General features: G+C 43.9%; 1 protein-coding gene and 1 long non-coding RNA gene across 10 annotated transcripts in view; one reads left to right on the top strand and one right to left on the bottom strand.

The window, feature by feature from the left end:
* Nucleotides 1-19,874, bottom strand: part of MRTFB (myocardin related transcription factor B) — a 204,849-nt gene that overhangs the window by 78,831 nt on the left and 106,144 nt on the right. The window contains exon 1 of one of the 9 annotated variants that reach the window (XM_086691179.1): nucleotides 4,100-4,461. The exons of 7 other annotated variants lie outside the window; for them this stretch is intronic. In XM_086691179.1, the coding sequence (XP_086547305.1) occupies nucleotides 4,100-4,220 (121 nt within the window). In that variant the 5' untranslated portion in view covers nucleotides 4,221-4,461. Of the gene's footprint in view, nucleotides 1-4,099; nucleotides 4,462-19,874 lie in introns of those variants that run through there. One more of the 9 variants, XM_086691178.1, reaches the window with a different exon arrangement.
* On the top strand, nucleotides 4,562-12,712 carry LOC147573103 (uncharacterized). Its single transcript, XR_015245196.1, has 2 exons — nucleotides 4,562-5,185; nucleotides 12,284-12,712. It is a non-coding gene; the product is annotated as an uncharacterized LOC147573103 (long non-coding RNA).

The raw sequence follows: 19,874 nt of genomic DNA on the forward strand, positions 1-19,874 counted from the left end.
TTAGGGAAAGGTATTTGTTTCATCTCTCCTCCCCAGCATGGCCTGCTTAGAGGACTTCAGACAAAGGTGCACTATCTTCTTACACAGCCATGGCCCAGCACACCGCATCGATCCCCCCACGGTTTACTATGCCACCTACCGTGAACTTTCACACCCTTTATCTCTACTGGGATTCACCGGCCTGTGACAGAAGTGGGAACGTGGTCCCCCAGTCTGGAAGCCTTCCCCCCGCCCACACCCACGAGCTGGACAACGCGACAGGAGCCCAGATCCCCCAGTCACCGAGAGGACAGCTGACCAGGGTGGCAGTCTGATCCACCTTGGGCAGTGCTGAGCGAGAAATGCACTTTGGTTCAAACGCTGAGTCTTGGGGCTGTCAGAGCAGCCCGTTTTGGTCAAAGGAAATTAATAGACAGCCCCGTTTTCTTTCTGTGGTTTTTATTCTCACCATTAGAGAGCTCTGGAAACTGGACATCCATTTTCCTGTTTAATTGTAACTAGCTGGTAGCACCGGTATTATGGTTCGTTACCTTAATAATGACTCTGATTAAACCACTCAATTGAATTAAAACACCTCAACTTATTTGATTTTTCTTCAAAATCTGTAATTATTAATTCTTCAGTTGTCAAGTCAGTGATTTGTAACGTCCTTTAGTTCTAGAACCAGAAATGAAATTTAAATCTCATCCATGTTGCACACAAACAGAAAATGTTCAAAGCCTTCTGTGGACAAGTCAAAGGCCGAGGCTCCCTGCTGCTGCTTTGACAAAACAAACTAGTCTAAGGAGAGTGTTCTGTTTTGAATTTCACCAGGAGAATCCGCGATGCTTACGGCTAGCCTCACCTAAAGCAACTGATAATGAAATTCCCCACTACGCACACGGACTGGTATTTACCAGGAACTTTATATAAGCATTCACAAAGCTGCGAGGTCATAGGCTTTGTTATCCCAACAGTTCTTTGGTATGTGATGACGACTCCTCGTAGGCTGATGGTACTTGGAACATCTTCCTCTTAACTTTTCAGTAGGTATTACTACCTTTTCTTGTTCAGGAGCTGCAGAGACTCCCTGAAGCCCGACACTATTTGCTAATACGTCTGCTTTTCCCCCTAATAATAATTCTGGCTAACCAGCACTGTCAATGGTAACAGGAATTCTGCGATATCCTAATGTAAGTAAGAAACAGGGCAACACTGGACTCCCAAGCCCTTACAGTCGACACACGTCAGAAACACCACAGAGACCAAGCAGTGTCCATGCCATTAGGACTAAATGGACCAAAATCCATTGTTCCTCATTACCTGGAAACTTGCGGTCTCAAAAGAAAAAAAAAAAAATACCAGCAGCCGTTCTTTCAAATAAACCAACTTTGCCAAAAAGGAGTGGAAAATGAAACGCTACTGATGTGAAATATCCTAAGTATTTTTAGTGCCCTTCACACGTGAGGCAGAAACCTTCAGACACTAATAGTCACTTGTCTATGTGTCTCTTTTGACAGAACGGCGTAGGATCTGATGAGACTCCAGGGCATTTTCGTGTTTCCACAACTGCTGCTGTGTCAATCAACTTTCACGGATCAATACAACTAACATATGGTCCGAGGCCGAAAAGCAGAGGAAATTCAGCAAAGGGCTGTCCCAACGTCGTCCTCTAGAGTCCGATAAGCTGACCACCGGTACTCATCGGCGGGCAGGGACCGTGACACCGTGAATTCCAGGAGTTCGATCTTGCACAGGAACGTTATTTTCATACTACTCCAAACAAAAAGGGCTCTCTGCAAAATTTCTCCTATTTTTTCCTGTTCTAATTAAACCCAGGTCTAATCTCTCTTTCACTGTCACTAACTTGGAGGTAACAGATTATCCTTGATATCTATGGGTTTGCTTGTCCCTCCCCCCCCCCACCCCGCCACCACCCAGCCCTATCTCTGGCAGAAAATGAGTAGAAATGCAATCTCTTGAGGTATGAAGAAAACCCTGTTCAATGCAGCTGTGATGAGAGAGACTAATTTGATCCAAACACATCTGTGGAGTGTTTTAAAATATGGAAGTTCTCTCCCTTTACCTCTTTATACCTGTGAGCTTATATGACAGTAATATTTCTCTATGTGATAAATATATATATATATATATATATATATATATATATATATACGGAATTTTACAAACTAAAATTTAAATAGAAGGAAAAACTAACAAAGGGCTGATAAAAAGACAAGAGGGATGACAGAATGGCATCAAATTGGACATCTCATAAAAACAGTATCAGGTACGTACTGCTTTTCCTCCTTGTACAAATGAGGACAGAAATTAAGGCTCAGAGCAGTGAACTTGTCCAGGGTCACAAAGCTAGGAAATGGTGTGCCTGGGACCTGATCCCAAGTATATCTCACTTGAGAGTCCATGTTCTTGCTCATGTGACATTACGCTGTCACACAAGTTTAAATGGAAGGCACGGTCACAATCGTTAGGGAAACAACCTGTACCTTATGTAATCATGTCAACTCTGCTTTGCTATGCTTGTTGGTAATTCTACCCGATTTTCATATTTTTAATCCTTGTTTCCAGGCTCCTTTATCAAGCTCTGCGGTTGTGACATCTCCATTTTCCTCCACTTCATCAGTTTGCAAGTAGCACAAAAATTGTTTTTAAATTTCAGATATTAATAGGAGCCTAACACACAAACTTGACTTAAATGATACACACACAGCTAATTCTTAACTTTTTTTTAAGTTACAATTTAAAAACCTTAAGTTCCCTCAGGGAATCTCTAGAATGTGTCCTAAAAACCCCACTGGTATTGATTTTAGAAGAATCCACAGTAAGGCTTGCTGCGCACAAGCAGAGGCGACCCCATTGTTTGATTCCTGGTAACAGCTATTTATACATGATTGTGTTTGTTTTGATCGAGAGGTTTTTTTCTACCTGTACTTAAAAGTAGTTCAACTTTAAAAAGTCCCACTGTTGTTTCTTCTTACTATCTTTCAATTCCGTAACAATCCCTACCATCACATTCTCATATTCTAAGTGAGCAAAAAAGGGGGCAATATGCTTTTGGAAGAAGCTCAGACTCCTGCTCAGGCAGGCAAGTCTACATTTACTCTCTGGGTCTAGGAGGTGAGCAAGAGCGAGTGGAGAGGTGAGGGGGTGGCTGATGGCCGGAGCTGAAAGCAGATAAAACGAAAAGAGGATATTGTGGGGGTTTTTTTCTCCCAAAGAACACTAGAAAATCAAACTTCAAAGTCAACAAGCATGGCGAGGGGTGGCCTTCAGGATCCCAAATTCAGGAAAAACTTCATGTCAGTAGGTCCTCTATTTCCTGAACCATGGCCCTTGCTCTCCAGCTGCTGCAGCGGAGCACAGATGGCACCAGTCTTGCCACACTTCAGTATATGCCGGGACGGGGGACAGCAATGCTCACACCTTTGGCCATCTTCTCACGTCAGTCACTGAGGTGCTGTGCAGTGGCCATCAATAGTGATCACCGGCATTCACAAGCTTATCTTATGCCTTGTTAAAAACCCCCACGAAACTAAGCAATGCGTTTTTAAAAAACAAAACAAAACAAAACAAAATGATGCACTGAGCATTACAACCAAACAAACCAATCATTTAAAGACACGCTTAAGAAAGCAGTAGCTACCTTCCTGGCTTTAAACAATAAAAACCATGAATGTGTCAACTGGAAAAAATTAATTTTCCTGGAATTATGTGTTTAAACCTAAAGCAAATAGTGTGCTAAAGACTATCGAAAGGGAAATGGCCTCTCCTAAAGGGGTGGGGGCGGGGGGGCATGAGAAAATGCACAAAATGGACCTGGCAGGATTTCACTGAAATCAGGGCTGGCCTGCTAAAGTCCCCTTCCTGTGCGAAACCCTGCAACACGCCTAGAGGTCTGTGAGCTAGGGAATGGTTGCAGAGAGCCACCGAGGACAGCACTGCGCTTTCATTTCCAGGAACTCGGAGAGTGTGAGGTACAGGAGTGAGCACAGAGAGCAGACACACCGCACGGTAGGCAGACAGGCACACGGACGTGCACAGCCTGGCCTACGGGCAACAGAGACTGGGCACTTGTGCCCCCGGCCACAGACACACTGACCTTCCTTGAGACTTTTCTGGTTGCTCCCCTCAAGGCATTCCTTCTCTTTGACCGGTTCGAAATCCCCAGCAGTTAAAATCTCCGGGAAGCCCTGTTGCTGCTTCTTGGAGCTATCGATCATGGTGAGAGGCTCCTGGAGACGGGCAGCATCAAGCGGGAGAAAAGCGCAAGGTGCAGAGCAGGTCCGCTCCCCGGGTCCCGGTCCCGCCTCGCAACGCCCCAGGCACCGGCTGATCAGGTCTCTAAGCAGCCGGAGGCAGCCATTCCCCTCTAGCTCCCGGCCCGACCCGCGCGCACACACACACCCGCGCGGCGCGGCAGGAAGCCCTCAACTCTCTCCACCTCCCACCAGAGACACCCGCAGGCACGATGCTGAAATCCCACCCCTTTTCCCAGCCAGCCCCCTCTCCCCTGCCATTCCGGCTGCCCCCTCCCCCCGCCTCCCCCGCGCGCCGGGTCCTTCCATCTGCAGTTCGATGGTCCGAATCATCTGACAAACACTGAGTCAAGCGGTTAAAAATAAATCCTGTAGTTGTTAGAAGAGAAGACTTTGCTGATACCTAAGAAGACAAAGTGTTGCCTGCGGTCTCTCCCCGGCTCTCTCAACACACCCGCAGGCTGGGGGAACACTTTCTATCGGCCAGACAGGCACATTCATTACTCATTAAGTTCTCCAGCTAGACAAACGGCGGTCTAGGGCATCAGAAGGAAGCGGGTCTTATCTCAGCGCAGGCACCACACTCCAGAAACGCGCTACCAGCATAACCGGCTACCAGCACACGCATCCCGCTCCCAGGGGTCTTTGGCCGGGGGCTTTGCCCCGCGTCCCGCTCTTCCGGGCAGAGCCAGGGCTCTTGGTATCGGGGAAAGGCGCTGGGACTGCACCTCTCGGCCGTCACCAACTCAGACCCGGGCAGCACTTTCCCTTTGTGCCGCTAGTCGGCCGAGAGAGTTAACATCGCCATGATTGTGCGAAGGGAAGGTCTCCTCCCATGGATGAGAAGCAGACGCAGCGGGAGAGCTTCTGTCTCCTACGGAGCGGAGCGGAGCAGATTCGGCCGGCCAGCGGCCCGAGTTTAATCTCACGTGAGTCATTTAATCTCACGGGCACCCCTCCCGTGAGTCACGGACTGCTGGCTGTGGGTGCCGCTTGGAGGGAACCACTAGGTATGGCACTTCCAGGCAAACGTGGAGAGAAGCCTGTTTTCATACATATCAAATACATATCTACCCATAGCTACAGCCAAACCAGTCTGATTTTTTTTTTTTTTACAGGTTCAAAGTATGCTCCTTTGCAAAGGGTTCCCATAAAACCCATGAGAGGCTGTAAGAGCAGTGGATGGGATCCTCTTCCATGAGGGCTATATTTTGCTCACTTTTTTTTTATAACCAACATCCAGCAAACTGCCTTAACTATTAGTTTTCAGTAAGACTTGTTGCATGATTGAGGGAACGAATGAAAGCTGAAGAAGCTCCAACAGGAAAACTTGTTTTGATAATACTCAAAATTCTAAATCAGTCCTAGATCAATGACTATTAGTCACTGATGTGAGATGAAATGTCCTCTAAAAGAAGCACATTCTCTCTTTAGAATATACACATACATTTTGAATGTGCCTCTGACATGATCCTTCTGTGGGATAAAGAAAGGATTACATTTTTGAAGCCAGAAAAATCGCTATCGTCTTCACCACTGAAACACAAATGGGGACTGGATGAGGATTCTGTCCTTTGTCCCTGGGCCCAGGGCTGGCATGCACTAAACCCCGTGGTTTCTAGAAAGATAGTGATCTACTCTCCTCCAGCGTCTCTCGAGAATGGGATTACACAACACATGACATGCTTCTTGTCAAGTCAAATTCCTTCTGAAGCACCGTAAGCCCGGTGCTGGGAGTCTAAACCCCCACAGCACAGACAACGCTGAGCTTATCACACACAGTTCGCAAAAATGTGCTCAAAGGCTCCACTACTATTTCCGATTCTGAGGCCTCTGTTCATCTACGTTGACTGTGTCTGCATCTTTAAAGAAGCAAGAAAAGTAACCATAGTTTTTTGAGGACATTCTTTAGGTCAGTCGCCTTTTTAGCAGTTTGGTGAAGCTTATCTCATCTAACCCCCAAAAGCCCTTTCTGACCACTATGATTTTTGGTTCACTGCAGACATTTTACAGACCCAGCCCCAAGTTACAAAGCTTCTAAGGGGCAGGTCGGAAATTTAACCAATCTTAGCTCTCCAAAGCCTGAGTCTTTGATCTTGAGACAGGTTTTAACAGCAGAGGCCATAACTTTTATGGCGTCCTAGCAATTCTACTCCTGGTGAGGGAGAAGGAAGTCGACATAACCATATCAGAATGTTTTCGTGAAAGCATTTCAACTTTCCTGAAATTACTATTTCCTGAAATAATAAGAGCAGTAGCCAAGTCTGTTGAGTGCTTACGGTGTGCCCCAGTCCAAGTGCTTTCCATACGTCATCTCATCTGTCCTGCTGCCAGCCTGGGAGTTCAACATTATCGCAATTTACAGATGAGGAAACTGGGGCCTAGAAAAATCGACTGTTTTGTCGGAGCTCGCGTGTCTTCTACGTGGTGACCGGGATCTGTGACAGGTTGCTTGGCTGCAGAGACTGTATTCTTAATTACTTTTCTAACAACAACAACAACAACAACAATAGATCCTAATACTCTCTTTCTCATAAAGCTGCTTTTGAAATCCCGCTCAACTGTGTTCAGGCCATAAGTTTAGAAATCTGAGTAGATAAGGAGCTCGATCAGCCACGTCAAAATTCTTTACTGGCTGTGTGTGCCTGCCAATGTGTGCTGAGTGGGTTAAAAACTGAAACAGTTCTCTTTTAAGGATCTTCTCTAAACTTATTATTTTTGTATCTGATAAAGATAAAAAAATCTCAATAAGGGAACACATTGTCCTGCTGTAGGTTTCTATCTCAAGTCTTGCTTCTGTAGTTTTGAGAGAAAATAATAATTTCCTTAGTGGTAAATATGCCTGAAAGAACATTTATTTTGTTATTTTTAAAAATCTGAAAAAATTTCAAATTCACAGAGCATTTTTTTCCTGAACCATCTGTGACAAGGCTCTGACATGATGCCTCTTTACCCTAAGCACTACGGTGTAATTCCTACAACAAGGACATTTTCCTAGAAAGCCCCAATATTACCATCAATATCAGAAAATTAACACTGGTTTATCACCATCTAATCCACAGACTCAGTTCCACTAACTGTCCCAACAAAAGGATCCAAACGAGGATCACGTGTGGCCCTGAGTTGTTTCAAGTGTCTTCAGCATTCTTCCATTGTGAATAGTTCCTCAGTCTCTCTTAACTCTTCTGTCCTTAAATTTTGAAAATTACAGACCAGTTATTTTGTAGAATCACCCTCGGTTTGGGTTATCTGGTGTGTCTTCATCATCAGACTCACGATCAGGCTATGGCAGGAGTATCTTGGGCAGGAACATCACGGAAGCAGTGATGCGTTCTCTGCGTCCTGTCAAGTGGTACGCAAATTCAATTTGTCTCATAACTGGTAAGAGTTATTTTGATGAACTGATTAAGACGGTACCGGGCATGTTTCTTCATGGTAAAGTTAGTTTTTCTCTTTGTAACAAATTATTGTGTGGGGCTGAATTATTTATTACTATGATGGTCACCAAACGGTGATTTTGAAAAGTCTATCATTCCTTCTACGTTTATTAGCAGCACATCCTACCGTAAGAATAAGAATTCCCTGTATCTCGTTTATGTTACCTGTTTCTATCACCATGGACTCCTGGGCTCCTATTTTATTTAGTGGGGGAGAGCATGTTCCTTTCATTTATTCTGATGCTCAGATTCTTGCAGATTCGGCCAGCGGGGGCCCCTTCAGGCTGGCTTCAGCTCCTGGCTGTCATGGCCCATCCTCTGCGTACTTTATTACTTCCCGGTACAAGGCATCCCGGACTCTTTTACTTGTCCCACCCCGCTGAGAAAGCAAGGGCTGTGTACCAGGTGCGCTCGTTGCTTTTGGGGTGACAGTGTTCCCAGGCCTCCTTTGGAGGAAGTTAGGGAATATGTCTGTGAGATTATGTGTGTGACTGTACACACACACTTACTTCTCTCTATATTTAAGCATGTATTTATTTATATATGTTGAAAACCACGAGTTTGCCCTGATGCCTCCAATTCTGATCCAATGCCAAAGGTTCTTTCTCAGTTTCTCTCTTTTATACATTTGTAACCCCCTTCTCTGACAGCGAGGCTCTGGTCTCCCATGGTCTGTGCACTCCGTTCGCGGATATCCTGGTCACCTCCTTACTATCAATGATGACCAGACCTGACGCAGATGTCTCCTCACCCCACGTGGGCTCGAACCCTACCCTGGACTGCTGCCCCCACGTAGCTCAGCCCCACAAAATGTCTTTTGGATTCAATCAGGGACAAAGGGACGAAGGATGTTTGCATTCTCTCTGAGTAAAAGAAGCCCACAGTTATCAAGTGAACTGCTCTCAGTAGGTCTGTCCTTGTTCGTTACTACATGTACTGCATCATCTTCAGTGTCATTTGGCTCTACTGTCGTGGGGGGCATTTAACTTCAAATGACAGGTGATTAGAGTCACTTTGGTTGTGATAAATCTGCTTCCAGAGTCTTTGTGTGTACACACACGTAAAAGAGAGCTGTTTCAGTACGAAAGACGGTACCGTAAATCAAGTCATTTTCCCACTACTCCAAGCATAGATATTTAATAAGTGTGAGAAAAACTGTGTGGCTTGGAGACCAGGAATAATCCAGGAAAGACTTCAGGGACTCGAAACAGAAACAAATGCGGCTCAAGGGACCTCCACAAAAAATTGGCAGAGTCAACGTATGCTCATAAAGCTGCTGATAAAAAAGAGATCGCTGTGGAAGACACTGCGCTTCGATAAAGACAGACTGGACAGTACCACCGATCGGGCAACTCTTCCGCAACCTAAGAGGCCGAGGGTGATGAACGCTGTAATTAGAAGCAGAACGGAAACAGGTTGCTAAATACTGTGTCGTGCTTCTCCTGTAGCCTTTCTGACAACGGACTAAGAGAAGATGCCTTTCCTTTTCACCTCCAGCATCCTGGGACTTTGAAACAGGGCCTCAAGGAGCCTGTCACTGGAGCAAATGAAGGTGCATCCTGGGGCTGGCCTCCACAAGGCCTGAGCCATGGTGTGGCACAAGTCAGGCACACGTGGACAACTAGACTGGATGCATGTAGAGGGAAAAATGGCAGTCTAGGTTACGCCTAATTTTTTCCCCAAGGGTACCGTATTTTTAGTAAAATACAGATATGATCCTTAATTTTCCCTCTTTTAAAATTATAAGACCAATATAAAAATATTGTATCTTTTAAGGGTGCCTGAGTGGCTCAGCTGGATGAGCACCTGACTCTTGATTCCGGCTCCGATAATGATCCCAGGGTCATGGGATCGAGCCCACATCAGGCTCCATGCCGAGTGTGAAGCCTGCTCTTTGTCTCTCTGTCCCTCTCCCCAGCTCATACTCTAAAAAAAAAAAGAAAAAAATATATAGTATCTTTAGATAAATAACTAAATGGTTATGATAAATTCTAATAATTTTAGAATTATTAAACCCAATTTAACGATCCTGGGAATTAAAATGATATATTTTTGTTAAAAAAAAAAAAAAAAAGGACAGAATGCCATCTCTGAAATCAGAGGACATGTCCCAAAGTCCTTCCTTTTTTTTACATTTTAAGTACACGGATATCAAATGTGTAGTACTTCAGATATAAAGAGATTAACAAATAAGCCCTATGGAAACCACTATTTTATAAGGAGGGACAAGTTTTCCTGTTATTTCTCAGACGAAGGACCGTCAACAGTCTGAACAATTAAGCACGGGAGTAAATGAATACTACGATCGGGTAAAAGAGCCTGATAACTTGGCTTGTAAAGTGTGTTCACACTCCTGAGGACAGGAACCTCGGCACGGGTGTTCGGGACTGGAATGTGACCATCTCACCATCGGTGACCACTGATTAACCTCCGCTTACGGGAGAGGCAGGAACTTCACCAGGGATGGGTGAATGGCAGGGGAGGCCGAGGAATGCGATTCCTAGCTCCTTCTCAGTCCCCGTCACGTAATGATGGCATCGGTCAAGAGCAGTGTTGGGTGCGCACAAGTGACCGGTGCCATGGGTCTCCTCCTGCCCAAAGCTGCAGTATGGATGATGAAGAGATGACAGAATACACTTTATCAGCTTTAAAAAAAGTCATCCAAATCCCTGCTCTATTTCTTTTTAATTTTTTTTAACGTTTATTATTGGGAGACAGAGAGACACAGAGCGTGAGCAGGGGAGGGGCAGAGAGAGGAAGACACAGAATCCGAAGCAGGCTCCAGGCTCTGAGCTGTCAGCAAAAAGCCAGACATGGGACTCGAACTCACAAACTGCGAGATCATGACCTGAGTCGAAGTCGGTTGCCTAACCAACTGAGCCACCCAGGCACCACCCCACCCCGTTCCATCTCTAAGCTGGACTGTTACTTATGAACATGTGAAGATTTACAACAAAGCTTTCCTTAGATCATATATCTTCAGAGTAGTGTTCCATGAATTCGGAGTTACAGAATAGAAGGGAGAATGAAACGGCCACACCTTCGAAGGTTTGGCACAGACAGAAGGGAGGAGGGAAAAGTGAGAGGGTCAAAGCCCAGCAAAGGCGGGAAGACGCATCATCAAGCTACGGGCAGCGTGATGCTGAGGTCAGCACTCGTAATAAGAACACTGTCTACAGGAGTGTCTCTTCACCTTTTTTGCATCATTGTCCCCATCGCCTGGTCCTAATCATTTTCCATGAAATTTTAATACCACAGATTTACTACGTATCTGTTTACGTACTTCATGTGTATCTGTGCCTTACACATGAGAAGTGATTTTTTTTTTTTTTTTCCGCCCATCCCTCAAGAACCAATCTGTGCCCCTGATGGGAATGCTCAACCCACAAGAGGGAAAAACCAACGTCCCCTGTTCTGCTGAGGGAAAAAATAGTAAGAAAATAAGAGTGAGCTCTATGTAAGAAACCCTCAATGGGAAAATAACAAATGTCCCCCACCCGTGATAATGATTTTTAGGTCACAAGTAAATTTAACATACCTTTGAGGGTCTTAAAGATCTTTCGATCCTTAGCAGCTCTGAGGTAGGGGACATACGCACTGACATTTGTTTTAGAAAACAAAGAAAAGAAGCTGCAGTTCAGCTATGAAATACTGTGTTTTAAAGCTGGCCTGCTGGTGAACGCCTGTCTTTAATCCTGGTTTTCTGACTCCAACATTATTTTCACCAAAAGCAAAAACCTGTATGGGTTTTTTTTTTTTTTTCTTTTTGCTAAATCTACATATGATTTTCAAAGGCATGTAATTAAGGAAACTGGGTAATTTAATTTCAGGGGGTGACAACATCCCAGATGGATTTATGAAGGGTACAGGCAGGATGGCTTTGTGGAAAGAACATGACTTCGGAGGTGAACACAACTGGGCTCTGAGGGCTCGGAGACCCTGGAAAAGCGCCACCATCTCTGTGCCACGGCCACCTCGTCTACAGAAAGGCAGTGACGACAAGGACGACAACGGGTGTTTTCTGTGGTTATGAAAATCAGGGGGAAAATGCATATAAAGTACCCAGCAGAAGCATGACGGGCATTCCCCAAACAGTGCAGTCCATGAGGACTCCTTTCTGGCATGATCCCCCTCGTTGGCTATCCTCCGTGGCTGCACATCTGCTAGGTTAGGGGTTTCTCTAGCAGGAGGCGCACACAGATGTCCGTGGGGAGCAGCACGCTAACCACACACGTGTTCTCCGGGTCCCACCACACCCGATCGGGCTGCCCCTGGGTCTGGGGAAAGTTCACAGGGTTTTGATTTGGCGCTTAATATCTTCTGGTGTCTTCCTACCACTTTAGATCTCATTTATTAGATTAAATTTGAAATTTTTATACATGCGGAAAACCCTGCCGATTCTTCTTCACTTCACTGGAATAACGAAATAGAAAAAACGCCCCCAGGTGACTGACCACGGTCACGCCGTGAGCCAGAGGGTCTGAGAACTGAGTAGAACAAACACTCAGACATGGTCTCAGGAATCCAAGGATGCATTCTCCGCTGAGCTCTTCATGGAAATTTTTAAATTCTGTGGTTTTGTTTTGTTAGCCTTGAAAAAACATCCTGAGTCGCCATGTAAGAGTGAAGAGTAAAGAGAGCTGGACATCGTGGTGACAACACACGCGGAAGCCCACAGAAGGCAAAACGGTGCCGGGCCAGCAGCGGTCCGAACAGAGCACAGGTCGCGGGGAAGTGCGCTGACAGCGCGCCGGGCAGCCCAGGCTCGGAGCCACAGGACGGCAGCGAGCACCGCGGTCGGGTCCAGCAGCAGCCACTCTGACACTGATGTGACTCGTGTCACAGCCAACTGACACGTGTCAGCTTCACAGATTTTACAACTGATATGCAAAAGTGTTTCTGTTTTGTGGTTGTGTTAAGTGCTACTAAACCTAAGTGTATACTTTTCTGTATGCTTTTATATGTTTATGGTTGTACACAATTTAGCAACATGAGACTAGTAAAAATTAATTCTAGTAATTGTTTTTATTTTTCTTTATTTTTTAAACGTTTGTTTGTTTGTTTGTTTGTTTGTTTGTTTGTTTGTTTGTTTAGAGAGAATGTGAGCAGGGAGGGGGCAGAGAGAGGGAGAGAGAGAATCCCAAGCAGGTGCCACACCGTCAGTGCAGGGCCCGACGCGGGGCTCAAACTCACAGATCTCGAGATCATGACCTGAGCTGAAATCAAGAGGTGGATGCTTGACTGACTGAGCCACCCAGTCGCCCCTCTAGTAATTGTTTTTAAAGGGTCAGTACCTTTCTTGAGTTTGTGAAATACTGCTTCACCATACAACTCAAATGGGGAGAGGGGACCCATTTACTCTGCTGCTTGGCTTCCATACAGTTACCCTGAGGAATTAAACATTTGCCATTACACAATCTGCCTGGATATCCAACCTGGCCATCTTGGGGGTCCTGAGACAGGTGGAGGTAAAAGAGTTCTAGAAGACTGTCCAAATCTAACGTGAAACCATGTCATGCCATCACACGTGTTCCAAAACGTTTCCTGGGTCTCTTCTCAAGTCTATTTTGAGTTAACTGTGCCACTGTTTCAAATCATTTCCATTTTCTTCAAGACCACACTACATCACCACCCTCACACCCTTCTCAGCAAGTAGCGTGGCCCCTAGATTTCCTAATACTGAGGTCTTCACACACAAGCCCCACTCCGCCTTCCCACTCCCATTCTGTCACCTGTCTTTATGGAGAAGTTTTTTTTTTTTTTTTAAGTTTATTTATTTTGAGAGAGAGAGCGAGCGAGCAAGCTGGAAAGGGGCAAAGAGAGAGAAACAGACAGAGACAGAGACAGAATCCCAAGAAGGCTCTGCGCTGATGTGGGGCTCAAACTCACGAACGCTGAGATCATGACCTGAGTGGAATTTGATGAAGAAATAATCTTTCTTCTTGCCCAGGGGAATCCAGACACTTTGTTTAGGGCTGTAGTTCCTTCCCACCTACTTACCAAACTGTGATCAAGAAATTATACTTCTCCACCAGGATCCTTCGTACTTACCAAGATACCCGCATTTCCCCCTTTTCCCCGCATTTCCTAAGATTTTGACTATTTCTGAATGTTCTCCCTTAGCAATCTTATCCTTTGTGCTGGTACCATTAACTCCAAACATCCACCAACACACACATCAACACAAACCCTGCCTCCGGATCATCATGCACTGACTTTCTAAATGGCAGTTTCTAAATGAGTTTTCCTTCCGCAGTTAAGGTATCCTTGATTTTAGGATTACATGCTATGTACGGAGGACAACATCATCTATAATTTTACAACATAGTCTTTGCCTGACTTTATATTTTTTTAAAGCTTGTTTATTTTGAAAGAAACAGAGACAGAGCGAGCGTGGAGGGGCAGAGAGCACAGGGGAATCCCATGCAGGCTCCCCACTGTCAGCACAGAGCCCGAAGTGGGGCTCGAGCCCACCAAACAGTGAGATCATGCCCTGAGCCAAAACCAAGAGCCAGACGCTTAACTGACTGAGCCGTCCAAGCACCCCTCTGTGCTCGACTTTAATGGAGAAACAAAGATTAATGCTGCCTGAATGAATAAGTCAATGCCACTGGATCAAAACTCCTTCCGGCCTCTCTACCCACCTGATTCTGCTCACATTTGTTAGCTTGGCATTAAAACCACCAGTGTTTTGTCTCCTGATTTCCTGAGCAGCATTACTAACCCTGACAACGGTCCTTACACTTCAGCTAAATCAAACTGCTTCATATCCCCGAATACGCTCTGAGTTTTCCTGGTCTTTATTCAAGCTTTTTCTTCTGCTTGAAACTCTCCATCTCTGCTGGAAACAGCACTTGGGCACTCTTCAAGAACCATGTGCCGCATCAGTCACTTTCAGAAACTTTCCAGGATGTGTCTCAACGCTCCCAAGGAGTCTGGTCTCTTTCCTCTGCTCACCGTGACCACTTCTGGTACGGGCCACGGGAGGACTTAGCATTCTGGGAACGATGATGAGATGATGCCGACTCTGGTCACTAACAGGGATCTGTTGCTTACTGTGTCCTGAGCACAGACGTCACGCGTGGTGACGTCATGTCAACAACCCTCAATAACACCATCTCCGTTTCACCACAAGGCACCAGGAGGTGAAATAACCTGTCCAGTGACACAGCTTTTAAGGAGCAGAGAGACTTTTGATGTAGGTGGCAGGCTTCTGGCCACTAGCTTTTCTCCATGGGTTCTGGGAAAGAATTAAGCCCTAATGCCCAAAAGCATCCACTGTATTAACTACTCTCCTATGTATCGAAAATGACACTAGCTAGGTCTTCCTTGGGATAAGTGAGAAGACTAAGCACATTGGTAGGAATCCATTTTGTCACGAAACTTGGCTGAGAAAGACAGGATGCTTTTAGCTACTGCATGGTTTTTCTCAATGCCTGTCTAGATGCTTTGCACGTTCCTGATACCCCTTCACCATTTTAGTAAATTGTACGGTCTTCAAAAGCTGGAACATCATCTCATTCACCTTTGTATTTCCTGTGAGATCTGTTCCAGTATTTTAATCATGTTCACAGGATCAATTTCTCCTTAAATGACTCAGTTCTTACATTTAGTAGTCCAGGCTGGACGGTAAGTATCTTCCTTAAACTAAAACTACCTGCTAGTTTGTTTGTTTGTTTTTTGGTTGTATCTGACAGACACTTAAAAAATCACTATTACTAAGGTATAAAGACAATCAGATACATCAATTTATTTATTTTTTTTAATTTTTTTTTTAGCATTTATTTATTTTTGAGACAGAGACAGAGCATGAACAGGGGAGGGTCAGAGAGAGAGGGAGACACAGAATCCGAAACAGGCTCCAGGCTCTGAGCAGTCAGCACAGAGCCCGATGCGGGGCTCAAACTCACGGACCATGAGATTGTGACCCGGGCTGAAGTCAGACGCTTAACCGACTGAGCCACCCAGGCGCCCCCAGATACATCAATTTGAAGTGTATATGTGTGGCAAGTTTTGATGGAGGTATACGGCTCTGAAGTCATGGTCACGTTTGAGATACAGAACATTTTTGACATTCCTAGAAGTTTCTTCTTGCCCCTCTACAGTCCATCCTTCTGCCACATGTAGCCCCAGGTAATCACTGATCTGCTTTCTATCACTAGAGATCAGTTTGCCTGTTCTAGAATTTCAAGTAAATGGTACCATATAATGCACAGGCCTTTGTGTTTGAATCCTTTCACTAAGACAGGACTCTGAGATCCGTCTATGCTGCATGTATGAGCAGGTGGTTCCTTTCTACTCCAAAGTAGGAATCTAGTGTATGAAGACACCACATTTTGTTCATCCATTCACCTGCTGATGGACATGTGCGTAGTTTCCAGTTTTGAGCTACTATGGATAAATCTGTTATGAACATTTATGGTATAAATCTTTGTGTAGATGTTTATCTTCTTTTGTATAAAGGCTTGGTCAGATAGTAGGTGGATGCTTAGCTTTTGAAGAAACTTTATTGGCAGCTTTATTTTTAAAAGCCCAAAACTACAAACAACCATCCATACGCAGGTGACTGAACAAGTAAATTGTGGTATATCCACAACGAAGTACTATATGACAATAAAAAAGAATAACATACAACAATATGGGTAAATATCAAAATAATTATGCTGAATGGAAGAGGCCAAACAAAAAGGAACACATGTATATATGACTCTATTTTTGAAAAAATGCTAGAAAACGCAAACTAATCTATAGTGACAGAAAGCAGATCACTGTTTGCTTGGAGACTAGTGGAGAGAGGAATGGTTTACAAAGGGGCATGAGGAAATTGTTACGGGTGATGAACATGTCATCTTGATTGTGGTGCGGTCAAAATTCCTCAAGTTGAATACTTAAAATATGTGCAGTTTATTGTATGTCAATTATATTTTGATAAAGTAAAAAAAAACCCACACTGATACTTATGGGAACAGAGAAATTCCTTTATGTAATATGATAATTGTGAAACAGCCTATTTACAAAACTTGAATACAAGGGGATTTACGTGGGTGTCTAAACTCTAAAACAACTGAGCCAAGATTGCTCTAGAGAATCTTAAAAACAACAACAACAACAACAACAAACCCACTCAAACCGACAAACCCATTCATCCATTAAAATAAGTAAAATAAAATGAATCCCACGTGGGATATGATAACTGAATGAGGTTTCACACGCCTGCCGGAAGCGCAGCCTGGCGCGCTGTGACTAACGGGCACGTGTGAGTCTGGTGAACCGGCACGTGTAACAGACCAGGATGTGGAGAGGCAGTGATCCTGAACACAAAACACAGAATTCAAGTTAGAAACACTGCATGTGACAAAGAGGACACCTCTTAATGTGAAAAGCCATAATCAACAACAAGACTGTAACAGCTATGACGAAGCACAAAACAACGTAACTACTCTCATACAATATAAAGCCCAGGAGGCACAACGGGACGCTGACAGAAATGCACAAAGAATAGGAGACATTAATCTGTCTGTCTCAATACAAGACAGATGAAGTAGACAGGATAAGAAAGGATATACAAGGCCAAACCAGCATAACCAATAAGGAGATCTTATTACTATGCAGTGAACTTTATTCCTTGATGACATAGAAGACACATTCTCAACTACACATGGAATATTTAAAAAAAAAAAAATCACCTATTAGGGCACAAAGAAAACCCGAGGAAGTTTCATAAAATAAAGAATATAAAGAACACTCCAATCTCAATGTAGTACTAGAAATTATTAATAAAATAGAAAAAAAAACTTTTTAGTAGCCTGCCTACCCAGAAATTAATAACATCTCCTATTAACTCGTAGAGAAGAGGAAAAACCCAGACTGAAATGAAGGAACTTCTCACCAGAATCTATGGCATTTGTACAAAGTAGTGATCAGAAAAACATTTAAAAATGTCTATAAAAATAAAATCATCAAAATCCTAGGAGAAAACAGGCAACAACCTCTTTGACCTCAGCTGCAGCAACTTCTTACTAGACATGTCCCCAAAGGCAAGGGAAATAAAAGCAAAAATGAACTACTGGGACCTCAACAAGATAAAAAGCTTCTGCACAGCGGAGGAAACAATCAACAAAACTAAAAGGCAACCGATGGAATGGGAGGAGATATTTGCAAATAACATATCTGATAAAGGGTTAGCATCCAACATCTATAAAGAACTTCTCAAACTCAACACCTAAAAACCAAATAATCCACTGAAGAAATGGGCAGAAGACATGAACAGACACTCTTCTAAAGAAGACATCCAGATGGCTAACAGCACACGAGAAGATGCTCAACATCACTCATCAGCAGAGAAATACATATCAAAACCATGATAAGATACCACTTCACACCTGTCAGAATGGCTAAAATGAACAACTCAGGCAACGACAGATATTGGCGAGGATGCGGAGAAAGGGGAAAACTTTTGCACTATTGGTGGGACCGCAAACTGGTACAGCTACTCTGGAAAACAATATGGAGGTTCCTCTACAACCCAGAAATTACACTACTAGGAATTTATCCAAAGGATACAAAAATGGTGATTCGAAGGGTCATATGCACCCCAATGTTTATAGCAGCACTATCAACAATAAGCCAAATTATGGAAAGAACCTAAATGTCCATCAACTGACAAGTGGATAAAGAATAAGTGGTACATACAGGGATGCCTGGGAGGCTCAGTCAGTTAGGTGTCCAACTTCCGCTCAGGGCATGATCTCATGGTTTGGGAGCTCAAGCCCCACGTCAGGCTCTGTGCTGACAGCTCAGAGCCTGGAGCCTGCTTCAGATTCTTTATCTCCCCCTCTCTCTGCCTCTCTGCTGCTCATGGTCTCTCTTTCTTTCTCAAAAATAAACAAACATTAAAAAAAAAAAGACGTGATATATATACACACACACACACACACACACACACACACACATATACACACACATACACACACAATCGAATACTACTCAGCGATCAAAAAGAATGAAATCTTGCCATTTGCAACAACGTGGAAGGAACTAGAGTGTGTTATGCTAAGCGAATAAGTCAGTCAGAGAAAGACAAATATCATTTGATTTCACTCATGTGGAATTTAAGAAACACAACAGATGAACACAGGGGTAGGGAAAGAAAAATAAGATAAAAACAGAAAGGGAGGCAAATCATAAGAGACTGTTACAGAGAACAAACTGAGGGTTGCTGGCGGAGAGGTAGGTGAAGGGTGGGCTAAAGAGATGATGGGCGCTGAGGAGGGCACTTGTTGGGATGAGCACTGGGTGTTGTTATGTAAAGGATGAATCACCGGGTTCTACTCCTGACACCAATACCACACTGCGTGTTCACTACCTTGAATTTAAATAAACAAAAACAATTTAAAAAATATACAAATGAATGAAAATAAACTATGTGCCTCAGAGAAAAACAGATTCAAAAGACAAAGAACAGAGCCACCATGGCACACGGATGAGATCAGAGAGTCTACCTTATGAGCAACGTGAGTTCCAGGAGGAGGGTGGCGAGAGAGTAAGCCATGAAACATACCTGCAAAGATGATGCCTGAAAATTCCTCAAATTTGATCAAATACATAAATTTACAGATTCAAGAAACCTGGCAAACTGCCAGCAGCATACATTCAAACACATACAGTCTTCAGATACACAAAAAATAAGCTAGAGACTATAAATGTAGACAAAAACCCACCAATAATAGCAACAAAGAAGGTAAAAATACTCAGGAGTAAATTAAAGAAATGTGTAAAACTCCTGAAAAACCTGAAAGTCGGCTTGAATAAATAGAAAGACAGTCCTTGTTCCTGGATAGGATAACATCACATCATAAAAATGCCATTTTACACATTTAATGCAATGTCAATAAAAACAGCAACGAGCTTTCACTTTAATGGGGCTAAAGACAAGTTGATATGTAAGCTCATTTGGAAAAAAATGAAAACACCCAAGGCAAACTGAGAAAACAGAGAAACACAGAGAAAACAAAGCTCCATGTAGGGGAGCCTTATTAGATTAAAACAGACTCAAAGTAGATCAGAGATAAGCCGTTAAACAAAAACATCCAACCATATGAGTACTTCACGTAAACACTGATGGGACCCTTCTGTAACTAAGATATAGGGAAAAGCTTTCTAATTGTGACCCCAAATCCAA

This window comes from Puma concolor, chromosome E3, assembly GCF_028749965.1.
Source record: "Puma concolor isolate L17-30 chromosome E3, mPumCon1.1.hap2, whole genome shotgun sequence".
Taxonomy (NCBI): Eukaryota; Metazoa; Chordata; class Mammalia; order Carnivora; family Felidae; genus Puma; species Puma concolor.